The following is a 19,614-nucleotide window of genomic DNA, read 5'->3' as shown; positions in this document are numbered from 1 at the left end:
TCAGTGTGGGATGCAGGCTTTTCCTCTGCTTCCATGCTGTGTGGTAATTATATTTGGCAGTTTGTCTTCCTCTTTATGGTGTGAGCAATAGTGAAGGCAGGTGGCTCTCATTATTTTTTCCCCAGTGTAAGGAGAGGGAACCAATTGTCAATGAAAAATTCATTAAAATCACCTTGAAATAAAGACAGTTTTATTTGTACCAGACTATGGATTTATAATCCCAGAAACATTAATTCCCATGGACAGGAGAAATGTTTCAAGGTGCCCAAGTCATATAAGGTTTTCATATCTTTGGGGAGACAGGCAAAAAGACAGAATTTCAAAAGGGGTACATCCATTTACATAAAATATCTGGTGCTAAAAAAAGGTTGGAGTCAATATACATCTTGGCACCAAAGGGCATTAAGGGAAAGATCAGACATTCTGGCTTATCTTATGTCCTTGAGCAGAAATCCAGACAGTAAGGGAGAACAGATACAGTGATACATACTTTTGCTTTTAACTGGGTTTAATTAACTCATGGCAATATAGAATTAGAAAGTTTAAGTTTTCTAGGGTGGCTATTTTGAGATTCCCAGAGTTAATGAAACCTTCCATGCTTAGGCCTTAGAAGTCTTTTTGGTGGTTCCTAGTGTAGTGCTCAGTTTTTCTTTACTTCACACAATAAGCATAAAATAGAAAATTCTCATTTATCCATATGAATGTAAAGACAGTTTTGCCTCATCCTTCCATCCATGGTCCTTGGCAGAGGTGGAGCCTGTAGGTCCCAATTCTTGGGGGACATTTGGTGCTGGTACTGAAATTGCCCATTTTTGGTCAAGGTGCACTTTGGTCCCATGGTCAAGATATACAGACCAATGACTCTACAAAATATGCATTGGTTTTCTCACCACTCAGTATTCAAGAGACACCTCTCCCCAGTGCTCTGAACCCCATGGTGACATGGAAATAGATCACAAATATCTTCAGGTGACAAATTTCTCCTGCACTATGAATTCCATACAAATGAGAGTCTCCTCACTAATTTGGCTGAAAGCCCATGCTGATTTTCACAGCTAAGCCAACCCAAGGGACACAGCAGTGGGCCTCTTAACCTATCCAAAGCCTCTCTTCCCACTAGGACATTCCTCTTCTGGAAATGCTCACCTTTTCTGAATACACAAGCCTACCCTCCACCACCACCAAGCCCCATGTGAGTGGTAGCAAGATCAGTCACACCACAGCTCTCTTCCTTGAAGAACACTCTAGCACAAGTGTGGAGTAACAGCATATGACAGCACAGGGTATCTGTGAATCCAGCTCCCAGTGCCTCAATATTCTGAACCTACTCTGTCAGAAAAGATAAATAAGGAGAGGGGAGAGACCACCAAGGGGGTGAGGAAGTAGAAGGTATGTCCTGGCTCTTTGAAAACTAAGTCAAACTGTTAGGCAGCAAGACAGACATGATGAGCAGAATGGAGAGTAGAGTCCACCAAGAATGACTCAGGGAGTTAATCAGATAAAGCCAGAGAGGCAGAAATGATTCACAGAGTTAATTAGATGAATCCATAAGGGTAAGGAGTGACTCGAAATGTCCAGGAACTCCTCAGATGAGAAACATCAGGGCACAGGCACAGCAAACATCACAGTGCAGCCCATGTCTTCATTTCAACAATCAGATAAGGTCTCCAAGGCCAAGAATTGTCAAACAAGAACTTCTCTGCCCTTCCAAAAACCCCATAAAAGAAGCCTCACAGTAGGCAGGGCACTCAGGGCCTGTCAGATATTGGGTTGGGGCCCACTCTGTGGCAGAGTGTGACAAACTTGTTTGCTTTCTTTCTTTTTTTTTTAAATTTTTTTATTAAGGTATGATTGATACACACTCTTATGAAGGCTTCACATGAAAAAAACAATGTGGTTACTACATTTACCCATATTATCAAGTCCCCACCCATACCCCAATGCAGTCACTGTGCACCAGTGCGGCAAGATGCCACCGATGCACTATGTGCCTTCTCTGTGCTACACTGTTCTCTGCGTGATCCCCCACACCATGTGTACTAAACATAATACCCCTCAATCCCCTTCTCCCTCCCCACCTGCCCTCCCACACCCCTCCACTTTGGTAACCACTAGTTCATTCTTGGAGTCTCTGAGTCTGCTGCCACTTTATTCCTTCAGTTTTGCTTCATTGTTATACTCCACAAATGAGGGAAATCATTTGGCAACTCTCTTTCTCCACCTGGCTTATTTCACTGAGCATAATGTCCTCCAGATCCATCCATGTTGTTGCAAATGGTAGGATTTGTTTCTTTCTTATGGCTGAATAGTATTCCATTGTGTATATGTACCACATCTTCTCTATCCATTCATCTACTGATGGCCACTTAGGTTGCTTCCATATCTTGGCTATTGTAAAAAGTGCTGCGATAAACATAGGGGTACATATGTCTTTTTGAATCTGAGAAGTTGTATTCTTTGGGTAAATTCCAAGGAGTGGGATTCCCGGGTCAAATGGTATTTCTATTTTTAGTTTTTTGAGGAACCTCCATGTTGCTTTCCACAATGGTTGATCTAGCTTACATTCCCACCAGCAGTGTAGGAGGGTTCCCTTTCTCTGCATCCTCACCAGCATTTGTTGTTCTTAGTCTTTTTGATGCTGGCCATCCTTACTGGTGTGAGGTGATATCTCATTGTGGTTTTAATTTGCATTTATCTGATGATTAGTGATGTGGAGCATCTTTTCATGTGCCTGTTGGCCATCTGAATTTCTTCTTTGGAGAACTGTGTCTTCATATCCTCTGCCCATTTGTTAATGGGGTTATTTGCTTTTTGGATGCTGAGGTGTGTAAGTTCTTTATATATTTTGGGTGTTAACCTCTTGTCAGATATGACATTTACTAATATATTCTCCCATAATGTAGGGTGCCTTTTTGGTTTGTTGATGATGTCCTTTGCCATATAAAAACTTTTTAGTTTGATTTAGTCCCATGAGTTCATATTTGCTTTTGTTTCCCTTCCTCGAGGAGATGCATTCAGGAAGAAGTTGTTCATGCTTATATTCAGGAGATGTTTGCCTATGTTTTCTTCTAAGAGTTTTATGGTTTTATGACTTCTTACATTCAAATCCTTAATCCATTTCGAGTTTACTTTTGTATATGGGGTCAAACAATAATCCAGTTTCATTCTCTTGCATATAGCTGTCTAGTTTTGCCAACACCAGTTGTTGATGAGGCTGCATTTTCCCATTGTATATCCATGGCTCCTTTATCATATATTAATTGACCATATATGGTTGGGTTTATATCAGGGCCCTCTAGTCTGTTCCATTGGTCTATGGGTCTGTTCTTGTGCCAGAACCTAACTGTCTTGATTACTGTGGCTTTGTAGTAGAGCTTGAAGTTGGGGAGCATAATTCCCTCTGCTTTATTCTTCCTTCTCAGGATTCCTTTGGCTATTCAAGGTCTTTTGTGGTTCCATATGAATTTTAGGATGATTTTCTCTAGTTCTTTGAAGAATGCTCTTGGTATTTTGATAGGAATTGCATTGAATCTGTAGATTGCTTTAGGCAGTATGGCTATTTTGACAATATTAATTCTTCCTATCCAAGAGCACGGGATGTTTTTCCATTTATTGGTATCTTCTTTAGTTTCTCTCATGAGTGTCTTGTAGTTTTCAGAGTATAGGTCTTTCACTTCCTTAGTTAAGTTTATTCCTAGGTATTTTATACTTTTTGATGCAATTGTGAATGGAATTGTTTTTCTAATTTCTCTCTGCTAGTTCATTGTTAGTGTATAGGAATGCCTCAGATTTCTGTGTATTAATTTTGAATCCTGCAACTTTGCTGAATTCAGATATTAGATCTAGTAGTTTAGGAGTGGATTCTTTAGGGTTTTTTATGTACAATATCATGTCATCTGCAAACAGGGACAGTTTAACTTCTTCCTTGACAATCTGGATGCCCTCTTTTTCTTTGTGTTGTCTGATTGCTGTGGCTAGGACCTCCAGAACTATGTTGAAAAGAAGTGGGGAAAGCGGGCATCCTTGTCTTGTTCCCAATCTTGAAGGAAAAGCTTTCAGCTTCTCGTTGTTAAGTATAATGTGGGCTGTGGGTTTATCATATATGGCCTTTATTATGTTGAGGTACTTGCCCTCCATACCCCATTCTGTTGAGAGTTTTTATCATGAATGGATGTTGAATATTGTCGAATGCTTTTTCAGCATCAATGGAGATGATCATGTTGTTTTTGTCCTTCTTTTTGTTGATGTGGTGGATGATGTTGATGGATTTTCAAATGTTGTACCATCCTTGCATCCCTGGAATAATTCTTACTTGATCATGATGGATGATCTTTTTGATGTATGTTTGAATTCAGTTTGCTAGTATTTTGTTGAGTATTTTTACATCTCTGTCCATCAGGGATATTGTTCTGTAATTTTCTTTTTTTGTGGTGTCTTTGCCTGGTTTTGGTATTAGAGTGATGCGGGCTTCATAGAATGGGTTTGGGAGTATTCTCTCCTCTTCTATTTTTTGGAAAACTTTAAGGAGAATGGGCATTAGGTCTTCACTAAATGTTTGATAAAATTCAGCTGTGAAGCCATCTGGTTCAGAAGTTTTGTTCTTAGGTAGGTTTTTGATTACCAGTTCAATTTCGTTGCTGATAATTGGTCTGTTCAGATTTTCTGTTTCTTCCTGGGTCAGCCTTGGAAGGTTGTATTTTTGTGGAAAGTTGTCCATTTCTTCTAGGTTATCAAGTTTGTTAGCATATAATTTTTCATAGTATTCTCTCATAGTTCGTTGTATTACTGTGGTGTCCATAGTGATTTTTCCTTTCTCGTTTCTGATTCTGTTTATGTGTGTCCACTCTCTTTTTTTCTTGATAAGTCTGGCTAGGGGTTTATGTATTTTGTTTATTTTCTTGAAGAACCAGCTCCTGCTTTCATTGATTCTTTCTATTGTTTTATTCTTCTCAATTTTATTTATTTCTGCTCTAATCTTTATTATGTCCCTCATTCTACTCACTTTGGGCCTCATTTGTTCTTCTTTTTCTAGTTTCATTAACTGTGAGTTTAGACTGCTTATAGGGGATTGTTCTTCTTTCCTGAGGTAGGCCTGTATTGCAGTATACTTTCCTCTTAGCACGGCCTTGGCTGCGTCCTACAGATTTTTGCGGTGTTGAATTATTGTTGTCATTTGTCTCCATATATTGCTTGATCTCTGTTTTTATTTGGTCATTGATCCATTAGTTATTTAGGAGCATGTTGTGTAGCCTCCATGTGTTTGTGGGATTTTTCATTTTCTTTGTGAAATTTATTTCTAGTTTCATACCTTTGTGGTCTGAGAAAGTGGTTAGTACAATTTCAGTCTTTCTGAATTTACTGAGGCTCTTTTTATGGCCTAGTATATGATCTATTTTTGAAAATGTTCCATGTGCACTTGAGAAGAATGTCTATCCTGCTGCTTTTGGGTGTAGAGTTCTGTAGATGTCTGTCTGGTCCATCTGTTCTAATGTGTTGTTCAGTGCCTCTGTGTCCTTACTTATTTTCTGTCTGGTTGATCTGTCTTTCAGAGTGAGTGGAGTGTTGAAGTCTCCTAGAATGAATGCATTGCATTGTATTTCCCTTTTAATTCAGTTAGTATTTGTTTCACATATGTAGGTGCTCCTGTGTTGGGAGCATAGGTATTTATAATGGTTATATCTTCCTGTTGGATTGACCCCTTTATCATTATGTAATGTCCTTCTTTGTCTCTTGTGACTTTCTTTGTTTTGAAGTCTATTTTGTCTGATATCAGTACTACAACTCCTGCTTTTTTCTCTCTATTGCATGAAATATCTTTTTCCATCCCTTCACTTTTATTCTGTATATGCCTTTGGGTTTAAAATGAGTCTCTTGTAGGCAGTATATAGATGGGTCTTATTTTTTTTTTTTTGTCCATTCAGTGACTCTATGTCTTTTGATTTGTGCATTCAGCCTATTTACATTTAGGGTGATTATCGATAGGTATGTACTTATTGCCATTGCAGACTTTAGATTCGTGGTTACCAAAGGTTTCAAGGGTAACTTCCTTACTATCTAAGAGTCTAACTTAACTCACTTAATATGCTATTATAAACACAATCTAAAGGTTCTTTTCTTTTTCTCCTCCTTTTTTTTCCTCCTCCATTCTTTATATATTAGGTATCGAATTTTGTACTCTTTGTCTATTTCTTGATTGACTTTGGGGATAGTTAATTTAATTTTTCATTTACCTAGTAATTTGCTGTTCTACTTTCCTTACTGTGGTTTTATTACCTCTGGTGACTGCTACTAAACCTTAGGAACACTTCCATCTATAGCAGTCCCTCCAAATAGACTGTGGAGATGGTTTGTGGGAGGTAAATTCTCTCAGCTTTTGCTTATCTGGAAATTGTTTAATCCCTCCTTCAAATTTAAATGATAATCTTGCTGGATAAAGTAATCTTGGTTTCAGGCCCTTGTGCTTCATTGCATTAAATGCATCATGCCACTCCCTTCTGGCCTGTAAGGTTTCTGCTGAGAAGTCTGATGTTTGCCTGATGGGCTTGCCTTTGTATGTGATCTTATTACTCTCTCTGGCTGCTTTTAATAGTCTGTCCTTATCCTTGATCTTTGCCATTTTAATTACTATATGTCTTCGTGTTGTCTTCCTTGGGTCCCTTGTGTTGGGAGATCTGTGGATCTCCATGGCCTGAGACACTATCTCCTTCCCCAGATTGGTGAAGTTTTCAACAATTACCTCCTCAAAGACTCTTTCTATCCATTTCTCTCTCTTCTTCTTCTTCTGGTACCCCTATAATGTGAATATTGTTCCCTTTGGATTGGTCACACTGTTCTCTCAATATTCTTTCATTCTTAGAGATCCTTTTTTCTCTCTGTGCCTCAGCTTCTTTGTATTCCTCATCTTTAGTTTCTATTTCATTTATCATCTCCTCCACTGCATCCAATCTGCTTTTAATACCCTCCATTGTGCTCTTCAACAATTTGATCTCTGACCGGAATTCATTCCTGAGTTCTTGAATATCTTTCCATACCTCTATTAGCATGTTAATGATTTTTTTTTGAACTCCCTTTCAGGGAGAATCATGAGGTCCATGTCTTCTTTCTCAGGAGTTATATTAATTTTACTCTGAACCAGATTCCTTTGGCATTTCATATTTGTATATGGCACCCTCTAGTGTACAGAAGCTCTACTCCCTGGAGTTGCTCAGCCCCTGAAGCAATGTTGGGGGTCACAGGGGACTGGTATTGGTGCCTAGGGGTAGAAAAGAGTTGTTTCCTGCTTCCCAACCACTATGCCTGTCTCTACTGCCTGAACCAGTGGGCCGAGCACACAGGTATAAGCCTCTATGCTTTGCGTTTGTAGTTGCTGTAGACAGATCTTCCCTCTGGCTGGCCTAATGCTGGTGTAGGGTTTGCCGTTTTGCGAGCCAGGTGGGGCTGGCTGGGAGAAAGGCACAGAGGGGGTCCTTTGTTCTGTGTAGCCAGCCAGAGAGCTGGAGCACCTGGAAATCATGAAAGCTCCCAATGTGCTGGGCAGAGTGCACCCGGACCATTTTGTCTACCTGTCCTTTCTCCTGAGCAATAAGCTCTGTGCAATCCTTGCTCCTTTAGCATCCCTTTTGCTAAGGGCTTCCTTGTTGTCCCTTTTTTTTTCCCTGAGCAGTCAGATGTGGATCCCTGCTTTCCACACGTGGCTGGAATCTCAGTCTCTCCAGTAATTCTGCATGTCTTAGCTTTCCAATCCCCAAATCATGAGAGTACCATGAAAGCACCATGAAATGTAGGTTTGTGCTCCCAGAGCAGATCTCCGGAGTTAGGTATTCAGCAGTCCCAGGCCCCACTCCTTCCCCACTCCATTTCTCTTCCTCCAGCCAGTGAGCTGGGGTAGGGGAAGGGCTTGGGACCTGCCCAGCCACAGCTTTGGTACTTTACCCTCTTCCATGAGGTATGTTCTTTTCTTCAGGTGTATCCAGTCTGGCGCAGTCCTCTTTCCTGTTGCTCTTTCAGGATTAGCTGTACTAATTATATTTTCGTATTATATGTGGTTTTAGGAGGAAGCCTCTGTCTCACCTCTCATGTCGCCATCTTTAATCCGAGGTCCTTCTTGCTTTCTTCACTTCAGTTTCACTCTGACTTCCCTGTGACTCCGAACCAAACTCTTTCACAACAAAAACAGGGATGTGATGTGGATGGGAATTTTTTGTGTTATTCTCAGGAGGAAAGGAGGGGCACGTTGGTAGAGTGATGGGGAAGTCCCCAAGAGCCTTCTCATCTCAGAGTCATACTTTCCCTGAAAATGAAAAGTATGTTTCCCCAAATATAGAGTGCTCTTAAAATTTTCAACAGTTATGGAAAGAATAAAAGAAAGAAACTAAAACTTCACCACTCAAAAAAGTCAATGTAAAATTTCCAAACATCCCTCTAGATACTGTTCTAAAGCTACATACATTCATTTGTATATATACATGTACAACTGTTCATAATGAGGTCCTGGGGTCCTATTTTTATCAATTACTAAATTAAAAAAATTTTTTATGTTTAGTTTTGCTCTGAAAGGGCACATTAGAGTTAAGTTTTATTACATTTAGTTTTTAAAAGTGCTAATATTTCCAAATGTATATGATTTTATCTATTTTCATTCATTACTGAAATTCATAATACTATTTTCATATACATACACTGGAACTTTATCCTAAATGTTAAAAGTATAGCAAAAGATATCTTTACTTTCTAGTAAAATTTCTTTTGACAGTATAGAATTAAAAGTATGCCTACTATTCATAAAATGTATAGAAGAGAAAGTATTCATAGAGTGTGCTTGAAAAACATCAAACCCACTCTGTCCTTAGTCACAAATGGACCCAAGACTTTACAAAACTGTAGTCTAACTTTTCTTTAAAAAGAAAAAAAAGCAAGAAGTATTCTCCTCTGTAACAGAAAAATTCATCTATTTTCAGCCAAACTATCACATTCCCTCATAGTAGATATGATGTTGTCATTTTAGGCAGGTATTACTGTGAAAAGGAGGTAACTTTTTATGCTGTACCCAACTATGAAGAAATGCATTCTAAGTCAATTAAGAGAATAATTGAATTATATATAATAATAATTACATATGTGTAATAATAATAGTAATTAAAGAATATTGCAACACCACAATGTATTATAGCACTCTAATAGTGATGGAGAGCAGAGGAGATTATTTCTGGTAAAGAATTGATACAACCCTGATTATATTATTTCTGATTGTATTTCGAAAGATAAACAGAAGTAAGACACTCTGCCTTGACAGCCAAATACACTTGGAAATTTCACTCCCCTATGCCAAAGGGGCAATATATTTCTCAAGTTAAACAAGACATTGTCTCAACTAGGGATCTGAGTATTGTTTTCCTCCAGAAACGAAGTACAACAGACACATGCACAAAATTTTATATAACGGGGTCATGCTATCCTATTTTTATCATCTTTGTCCTTCATCATATATACCATGGACATGTCTTCTTGACAATGTACTGTTACAAAAAGCATAAAACTTAAATGTGATTTATTCCCACCAGGGGCTTTAAACATTTTTACAGTAAGGTATTGACAAAAAGCCCACATGGCAAAGTACATGCCAGGAAGTCGCTCAGGCTGGGAGGGGGAAGGAAATTGAGGAGGGATGGGTTGTGCCTATTTGGGGGTGGGGTGGGGGTTGAAGCAGCCAATAAAGGTAAGACAAAGGTAAAAGAGACCCTAATATGGATGTAACTTGCTTAGGTGACATCTGGGAAAGAGTGTGAACCTTGTAGTACTCAGCCAATGAGGAATCAGGGGAGGGACTTGCGTGCTAAGGAATAAGTTGCTGTTGTAAGCACCCTGAGTGTGCCTGCTCACCAGACACCCAGCCTTGCACGACCGCCACGAAAGCCTCGCTCTGCTGTTCTCTTTGTTTCCGTGTCCACTTATTCAGTTTGGACCAGTGAGAGTATTTCTCACATGTATGTAATCCGCATTTTAACTTGTAATGACTGCATTGTGTTCCATTGTACCAGATCAGCATAATTTATTTTACCAATTCTTTATTGATTGATATTTGTATTGTTTCTGCTGGGAACATCCTTGTACATATATGTCTTTCACATTCCTCTGATTTTCTCCTTAGGACACATGCTATTACTGAAACAAATCATAGATCATATTAAAATATGAATACACAGAGGGAATGGAAAGTTACTGTTCAATAGGCACAGAGTTTCAGTTTGAGATGGTAAAAAAAATTCTGCAGATGGTTTGTGGTGATTGTTGCACAGTAAAGTGCATGTACTTAATGCCAATGAACTGTACCCATAAAATGGTTAAATGGTAAATTTTGTTATATATGTTTTACCAAGATAAAATATAAAAAGTAAAATTAAACATGAATACATACAGGGAAACTGCCCTCTAGTGGAGTAGATTACTCATTTGCTCCACACAGTCCACTAATGCTGGCTGTTATTTAAATTTTTTTTTCTTTTTGCCAAATAATAGGTGATTTGCTATATTGGTTTTTATTTCTTTGACTGTCTATAAGGTTGACCTTTTTTTCATTTGTTTATGAGTCACCTGTATTTCTTCCTTTGACATTCGCATATTCAACTTCATTGGCCATTTTTCCCTTAGAGGTATTTACATTTTTCTTACTGATTTGCAAATGCATTAAGTGTATTAGGAATAAGAACCCTTTGTCTGTCATTGGCCTTTGCCTTTAAAGCTTCCCTCTTCTGGGAGCTCCACAGCCCTGCCCCTAACTCCCCCGACATACACCCCTGTTTGTCTCTGTGCCCCACAGAGCTTGACCTTGTCAGTCTTTTACTAAAATGATTTCAGAGTAGGGAGTTTGAAACAGTTTCTTAAAGATCTTCCCTTGCTCCTTGTTTGTACACTTGAGAAAGGAACATGGAAAGAGAAAGTAAATTTAAGGTGAGATCATCTCCACCTCTTCTCCCTGTCTCCAACCTCACTCCGGGCTTTCCAGACCAGCCTTCCCTTGTACCTGCAAATGGAAATGCCCCTTCCTGATGTTAGAAATGTAATCATAGAAGAGGCAAATATGGAGCTTAGGCCTGGACTGTTAGTATTGGGTAGGTGGGGGGGAGTGGAGAAGATACTTGGCTTCACATCCCATTACTGGCAGGTACCCACATTGACAAAGGAGGATGACTTCCCAGTCCCATAGGGATGTGAAAGGAAGAAAGGATTGATTGAAAAAAATGTACGTAAAACACTGAGCACTATTACATGTCCTTGTCACTGTTGTATTATTCCTATGAAGAGGACAGTGTTGGTGATGGCTCTTAGCCCTCACTGTCTTGCCAGGCCATTGAAAATGAGACATGTAAGAAGAAAAAAACTGTATGAGTAATAAAGCATACAATAAAAAAATCACACACATGCATTCATGCACTCATTCCCCTCAATGTGGGGATGTTGTTCACTATAGTACACTTTGAAGCAGGATATAGGATGAGGGCAGGAGGCGTTACCCACCACTCCCAGATCATTTGGTTTAGATGACAAGACTAATATTCATCTTCCCCAGGGCTCCTGCTCCTCACCGCTCACCACTCAGTCTTTCAGGGATGACCCTCTGGGGCAGTTGGCCCTTTTACTTTCCTAACGTTTGTGTATTCATACTTTGTTATCTCTGTGCAGTTTTCTCTAGGTTTTGCTTTTCTCTTGGCATGTTGTTTTAATTCTCTTTCCGTGTCCTTCCCCACCTCCCCTCACCACTGCCTTTCCGCCCTCGGCCTCTCTTCCTGCAGTCTCTGTCTTGGATCTCATTTTACCCAATAAGTTTATAAGCTTTTACTGTTTAACATTTGCTCCCTTCTTCTTTGTTGAATCTCAGCTAACCAAAGGTCCCCTGGTAGAATGGCATCGGGCAGGCTGGCACCCTGACTGGGCACACACAGCTTGTCCTTCCCGCCTCCTAGGGCCTCTCTCTTCTGTCTTCTCCCTCTGGCTCTGTCTTCATTCTCTCTTGCGTGCATACACATCTTTCTCACTTTCCTTCCTGCTTGATTTCCCATATTCATTTTTAATCTTTCTCACAAAAGGAACATACCTGAAGATGTATGTGTTTAGGTATTAAAATTGTTCCATAATTTAAAAATATACATTTATTTCAAAAAAAGTATCTGCCTACTTTTACATCTTGAAAACAAAGCATCATTGTCCATTTTTCTTACTTAATGTTATGGTCATAAGTAGTTTTCCATATTGTTAGTCTTTATGAGGATTCCTCATGATAATTACTTAAAACTAGCTATTTCTTCCCTAGAGTATGGGAGAATATATTCGTAAATGACAGATCCAATAAAGGCTTGACATCCAAAATATATAAAGAGCTCATGCACCTCAACAAACAGAAAGCAAATAATCCAATTAAAAAATGGGCAGAGAAGTGAACAGTTCTCCAAAAAAGAAATTCACATGGCCAACAGACACATGAAAAGATGCTCCACATCGCTAGTTATCAGAGAAATGCAAATTAAAACCACAATGAGATATCACCTCACACCAGTAAGGATGGCTACCATCCAAAAGACAAACAACAACAAATGTTGGCGAGGTTGTGGAGAAAGGGGAACCCTCCTACACTGCTGGTGGGAATGTAATTTAGTTCAACCATTGTGGAAAGCAGTATGGAGGTTCCTCAAAATGCTCAGAATAGACTTACCATTTGACCCAGGAATTCCACTTCTAGGAATTTACCCTAAGAAAGCAGCACTCCAGTTTGAAAAAGACAGATACATCCCTATGTTTATCGCTGCACTATTGACAATAACCAAGATATGGAAGCAACCTAAATGTCCATCAGTAGATGAATGGAGAAAGAAGATGTGGTACATATACACAATGGACTATTATTCAGCCATAAGAAGAAAACAAATCTTACCATTTACAACAACATGGATGGAGCTAGAGGGTATTATGCTCAGTGAAATAAGCCAAGTGGAGAAAGACAAATACCAAATGATTTCACTCATCTGTGGAGTATAAGAACAAAGGAAAAACTGAAGGAACAAAACAGCAGCAGAATCACAGAACAAGAATGGACTAATAGTTACCAAAGGGAAACAGACTGGGGAGAATGGGAGGGTAGGGAGGGTAAGGGTGGGGAAGAAGAAAGGGGGTATTATGATTAGCATGTATAATGGTATGGGGAAAGGGGAGGGCTGTGCAACACAGAGAAGACAAGTAGTGATTCTACAACATTTTGCTATGCTGATGGACAGTGACTGTAATGGGGTTTGTGGGGGGGATTGGTGTAGGGGAGAGCCTAGTAAACATAATATTCTTCATGTAATTGTAGATTAATGATAACAAAAAAAAGGGGGGGATTACTCCCTGATAGGATAAAATTAACTGCAAATCAACAATTAATGCATGCTTTACATATCCTTAATTTTGATCTTTTAAAGGGTGTCAAATGATCAGCTATGGAAGTACATGTTTCTGATAATATTTCTTTCTCTTAAAAAAAAAATGCAGTTCCTGTGTGATGGTCTCCAATAGGTTCTTCACAATGGTATAAAGGTCATATCAAAGTGTGGGCAAAGGGTTTGTTTGTGTTTACACAGAGGATCAAAGCCTAATTTGGCTACCCAGACAATGAATTAAGATACGATATGAAGAAGAACTTCCAACATCAACATCCTCTGGAAGACTCACTCCAAAAGATAATCATCAAAAAACTTCAACAAAGATCCTGGCGCTGTTGCAGTTGTAGCTGCAGTCATCCCACCGGTTCCTGGACTTGCCATTGGAATGAAGAAGGAGATATCTAAGGTGGCCCATGCATACAGTAAAACAACAAATTTGACTGGATCTATATTGTTGGAACTCAACCAAGAATTAGGAGAAGTGCAAGTTGCAGTGCTCCAAAATCGTGCAACTATAGACTATCTACTGTTAAAAGAACATATGGGATGGGAACAGTTCCCAGGAATGTGTCATTTTAATTTGTCTGATTTTTCTCAAACTATTCAAATTCAGTTAGACAATATCCATCATATTACTGATAAGTTTTCACAAATGCCTAGGGTACCTAACTGGTTTTCTTGGTTTCACTGGATATGGCTGGTAATTGTAGGTCTGCTTTTGTTATGTATCTGTATTCCTATTCTGTTAATGTGTGTATGCAATTTAATTAGTAGTTTGTTAAAACCTATACATGCTTATGTTACTCTACAAGAAGTTATGTCAAAGAAATAATCAATCTTCCCATGTTTTCTTCCGTCTGCTACTTCTATAGCTTTTCTTCTTCCTTCCTAATTACAGCCCTTTAGTAGAATTCGTGCCTCATATAGAAAAGTACCGAGTATCATAATTCTTCCAAGTGGTAAAGATACCTCAAGACAAATGCTGGGCATAGAAGCCACAGGGCATAAATCTGCGAAGAAGTAAAAAGCTAACCATTTCAAACAATAACGCTTCTCTCTCACTTAGCAACTTTACATTTCCCTGTATGGCCCCGGAAGATGACTGGTTAGCCAGAGACGGGTAAGATTCCTCAAGGGAGGAACAACCTAAGACAGGCACAGTCGCAGGGGGGCCATCAAGTGAGAAATTGGGGATCAACAGAGGTGAGGCTTAGAACCTCACCCCCCCTGTTTTGAGAGAAATCTTCTGCATCCGTGGATGTTTTGTTGCCCTTGTCTAGCTTGGATTAATACTTAGTCTATGGGCACAGACCTGATCATCTACATTTGCCCTCTTACAGCACTAAATTATGTTTTCTACCTTTATCTTGCATCTACCTACCACTTCAGCATTTCATTAAAAAATAAATAAATAAATAAGGGAGAAATGTGGGATTCACATATAAATCAAGTATAAATAACAATCAAATGAATAATCATATCTGACTTGATTGTTTATAGTTCATGATGCGTGATCAAAACCGAAGGTTTCTGTGATGACTGCCCTTGCACTGTTCACCATGTAAGAACTTATTCACCATGTAAGAACTTGTTCGTTATGCTTCAGAAGATTGGAGACTGTTGAGAATTAGGCTTGGGGTTGATTAATGACTGTGCATTGAGTCCCCTATACAGAATTTTATTGTTGTTAACAACCATTTGATCAATAAATATGAGAGATGCCCTCTCAAAACAAAACAAAAAAAACTAGCTATTTCTTCCCACCTGCCTTCTGGGACTACCAAAGAGCTCTGTCTGTTCCCTACTATCTGTACTGCATGGTCAGCAAATGCTTTCCTCTTTATTCACTTGCTGAAACCACAAGGAATGTTCTAGTATGAGGGGAGAACTTATGATTTTTTTAAGTTTTTTTTTTTTTTAATTGTACAAGAAATTCACTAAAGGCTATGTAGTGTCCTGGATTGGCTCTTGGAACACAAAAAAGAATATTAGGGGAAAATATTTGGCATCCAAATAAAGTCTGTAGGTTAGTTAATAATAATTTAATCAATTAGCCAATGTTAATTTCTTAGTTTTGATAAAAGTACCATGGTTGTGTGAGATGTCTGAGGAAGGCACTACATGGGATGTGTCTGTACTATCTTTGCAACTCTTCTATGAATCTGAGATTATTTTTAAGTAAGTTAAAAATAAATAAAAGAAAATAATGCTTGTTGGAAACTTGGTAGATAAGTATTCATTTCACACATAAAGTACACAGCCCAGCCTCTGACATATAGTATACACTTAATAGTCTAGATTCTTACAATTTAAGGTCATCTTCCTTGAAGAATTGGATAAAATGTATTATTCTATGACTTAAAGGTTTAGAAAGAACTTGGCAATGAAGATTCATAAGGAAATACTGCCTCCTGAGGACCTTTACCTGGATACAGGCCTTTACCTGGAGACCAGCTCCTGCTGCTTCTCTCCTTCCCAGTAGCTTTGCTTCTTTGCTCTTTCCCAGCTGCTAACCTCCTCCTCTCAGGGAAGGAAAGCTAGTTGATCTGAATGCTCTCCCTGGAGCAGTGTGACAGCCGCAGCCTTATCACTTTCCCTTCTGCATCTCTGTGGTGGTGTTGCCCCCATTGCTGCATTTATGTTCATGCCCAGCTTCTCATAGATCAGATTGGACCCCATAACTCTGACATCAGAGTTCTCAAAAATTCCCCTGTTAAAAGGAAGCAAATGCCAGTATCAGAGGAAGGACAGGGATTTAGAAGAGAGAAAAGAAAAGACTGAAGGAGGTAGAACACATAACCCTTCAGAAGTCACCATCACAGTATTCTGCTCACTGTGAAGGCTCGGAATGTAAACTTCCCTTCTTATAACCACTGTGCCCTATCAGCCTCCTCCATCCTTACTCCCTTCTCCTTACTTTAGATTTCATGGTCTCCCGTTCAGTCAACTCCTGTGGGTCTCAAAGTATGGTCCCTGGATCCACTGTACACATTAGAAATGCACATTCTTGGGTCCCACCCGAGACCTGCTGGATCCAAAACTCTAGGCCTGGAGCCCTGCAACCTATGTTCTAACAAGTCCTCTACGTGGTGCTGTTGCAAACTCAAGTTTGCAAACCATGGTCTTAAACTCCCTTGTGCTTCTTAGCAACAGCTATTTGGTAAAGTCCCAACTCTGGATGAATCAGTTATCTAGGCTTACTTGCACCTGGGTGCTGAGCCCTGCTGGAGAAGGGCACTCAGATGGGTATTAATTGGTGTTATTATAAACTCACAGTCACCATCCTCAGCTGGGTTCTGCCCAGCAGTCTTACCTTTCTCTAGTCCCTTGCTCCCCTATGCAGGGTTGCCAGAATTAGGAAACAAAAACCAAGAAACAGGATGCCCAAAGTTTAATTTCAGATAAACACACACTAAAAAAATTATTCATTGGAAATTCCCATTTGACTGAGCATCCTATGTTTTTATTTGTTGATTCCGCAGCCCTGACTAGGAGACAGAGTCAACTGGCCAGCAGGCAGCTGGGAGGAGCTGCTGGAGCTGCAGAGGGAGGGAGTGAGCACAACCTGGAGCCCACAGGGATGGGATGTTCCCTAAACTAAGGTCAGTACTTGTCACCACTGATCTTAATGGTATGGATGTCCTGCAGAAACTGGGGTCCTTCATCAGAAAACTAAACACAAGCCCAAGATGCTGGAGGAGGGTCCTGGAGAGATGGAAGAGCTGTAGGCCTGGCTGCTGCCCCACACCAGCGAGGTGAGCCAACAGATGACAATGTGTGTGAGCCACAAAGTGGCTATTGCTTCGCCTCAGCCCTCAGCCTCGCACAGGAGTCTCTCGTAGGCCATCCTAACTGGAAACACAGGGGAATTCCCCCAATTCAATTCCCTCTTGAATTGGGGAAAAGTAGCTCAATCTAAGCCCAGGTGACACATTACAATTCACCATTACAAACATTATCTTATTTAGTCCTTGTAACGATACTACAAACTAATACCATGTTAGAGACAAACCAAAGTAGAAAAGTAGAGAAATTTTCCCCTGAACATACCACCTGCAAGGGTCAAAGCTATGATTTGAAGCCAGGTCACTCTAAAGCCCGTGCTCCTAACCAGTAAGTTCTGTGCTACCCACCCTCCTAGCAAACTGATTATTACTTCATATGCACTGAGTCTGCACTCAGTCTCCACACGCCCTGGGAAGCCTTCATGCAGTAATGCTCCTTGGTGATTTATGCCTCACCCCACTGGCTTGGGAACAAGCTCTTGGGGCTCTGCTCACATTCCCTGAGAACTCACCTGACCTGGAATGCCGGCCCTTTCCTTTAGTAGCTGGGTGGCCTTGGGCAAGTTACTGAACCTTTATCCACTTCACCATCCTGCAGAGGGCAGTAATACTTACCTTACAAAATTATGAAGATTAAATGATGGGGACCAAGGGCAGGCGGCTCTAAAATGTGCCATTGTGGCATGCAGATTATTTTGAGCTGAAAACCATCAAGGCCCAAAAAGACTCAGGAAGATACTTTGATTTCCCCCCTCTCCCAACTGCTGAAAAAGAATTTAGACGCAGGAGCTGGGCCAGGAGGAGGGCCAGCACCACAGCTGTATTACAATGCGAACTAGATACCGGAGGCAGGGAGGAACTTGACACCGTCTGTTACAGTTTCTCTCTGTGCCCCACTGTTTCTGTGTGGTTCATCAGGTGTTTTGTTTACCAAACATTTCCTATTTTCATATGCCTGTGAATCACTTCCCTTTTCCTTTGAAGTCCCAGCCCCCCAGCCCCTTCTCGTTGGTTCAGGATGACATGTGTACCTCATTCTCCCTGACTGTCTTTGGAACCCACGTCTATGGCTTCCCTCTATGTGCATAATTAATCTTTGCTTTTTTCTCCTGTTTGTTTGTTTTATGTCAATTTGACTCTTAAACCAGCTAGAAGTACCTCAAGGGACTGATGAAGTTTCTTCCTCCCCAACAATATTAACACCAGGGAAACACTGGCACAGCTCGGTCATCCGAGGCACCCCACAAACGGGAGTCTCCCCCTTCCTTAGTGGACTAGCTACCACTGCCTACATCTAGGCTGAAAACTCTTTAAACTATACTTTGGGTCCTAATCTTTTATTCTCACTTCAGGTCTGTATCTCCTGTTTCCCACCAGGAAACACAGTCAACCCCAAATCATCTTACATCTGAACCACTATGCCTAGGTTTTCAATACCATTATTGCCATTTTCAGTAATATCTTTCAAGTCCTCAAGCTCACTTCCTTAAAATCACTTCCGTTTCTCCCTCTGCCAAGACAGAGGCATCTCCTTCAAGTAGCCCTGTGCTTTTAAGAATATGAGGTCCAGGGCAAAGAGACGTCATTCAGACATTACATCATGTTCAGACGTTATATATGTGCAGGGTAAATACTCTTCCCTGAAGGGGAAAAAAAACAACTTTCAATTCCTACTGCCATATTTAAAAAAGTATATTGAAATTTGAGTAAATCAGAGCAGAATGATAAGGATGATGGGGGCCTGGAAACTGGCATACTCAAATAATATATACATACAGTATAAAGAAAATAGAGATTTTTCTCCCTCAGAACAGAAGCCTAAGGTTGTCATTGGGAAGAGAAGGTCCTTTCTCATTGGGCTTCAAAGTGCAGGTTTGATCCATAGCAAGTGGACTTCTGCTGAACATAAGGACATTTTGAGGATCTGAGTTTTTGCCAGTGAGGTGGGGTGCGGTCATTTGGGTTCTCTGTCTCATCTATTTGCTCCTTCCATCCTCATTCCTGCTGGGAGGAGCATTTCAGTAAAAAGACATATTACATTGCTTTAAGAATCTTAAGGAAACAACATGTGAAGCTTCAAGCATGTCCATGCCAGCGCCTTTTTTTGAGTGACTGGGTAAAATTGCAGTATTTCCAGATTCTCTCACCTGGACTTAGTGCATCTCCACATCAGTAGGTGTTTCCAAGGGGTGGAGAGAAGTAGTCCATCTCCGTATCAATAGGTGATTACAAGGCTGGAGGGAATGAGAGCATATCTGAACTGAAAAGGTTTGTTGGGGTCCCTTTTTGCAACCAGGTCATGAGAGACATGGGCAAGCAGAAGTGGATGACTGCTTGTAGGCAATAAGTGAGTATCTCCCACTTTATTTCTCCCTTTGACTGATTTTGGCTTCAAAGGTTATTTGCCTGGGGGGTGA

The 19,614-nt window shown here is 40.2% G+C and overlaps 1 protein-coding gene across 1 annotated transcript in view; it reads left to right on the top strand.

The window, feature by feature from the left end:
- Positions 1 to 13,762, top strand: part of LMLN (leishmanolysin like peptidase) — a 121,839-nt gene extending 108,077 nt beyond the window's left edge. The window contains exon 17 of the mRNA XM_057503598.1: positions 13,611 to 13,762. Within this exon, the coding sequence (XP_057359581.1) occupies positions 13,611 to 13,645 (35 nt within the window). The 3' untranslated portion in view covers positions 13,646 to 13,762. The remainder of the gene's footprint in view (positions 1 to 13,610) is intronic.
- Positions 13,763 to 19,614: the final 5,852 nt, after the last annotated feature.

Source organism: Manis pentadactyla, chromosome 1 (assembly GCF_030020395.1).
Source record: "Manis pentadactyla isolate mManPen7 chromosome 1, mManPen7.hap1, whole genome shotgun sequence".
NCBI classification, from domain to species: domain Eukaryota; kingdom Metazoa; phylum Chordata; class Mammalia; order Pholidota; family Manidae; genus Manis; species Manis pentadactyla.
This window is presented reverse-complemented; position numbering and strand designations above follow the sequence as displayed.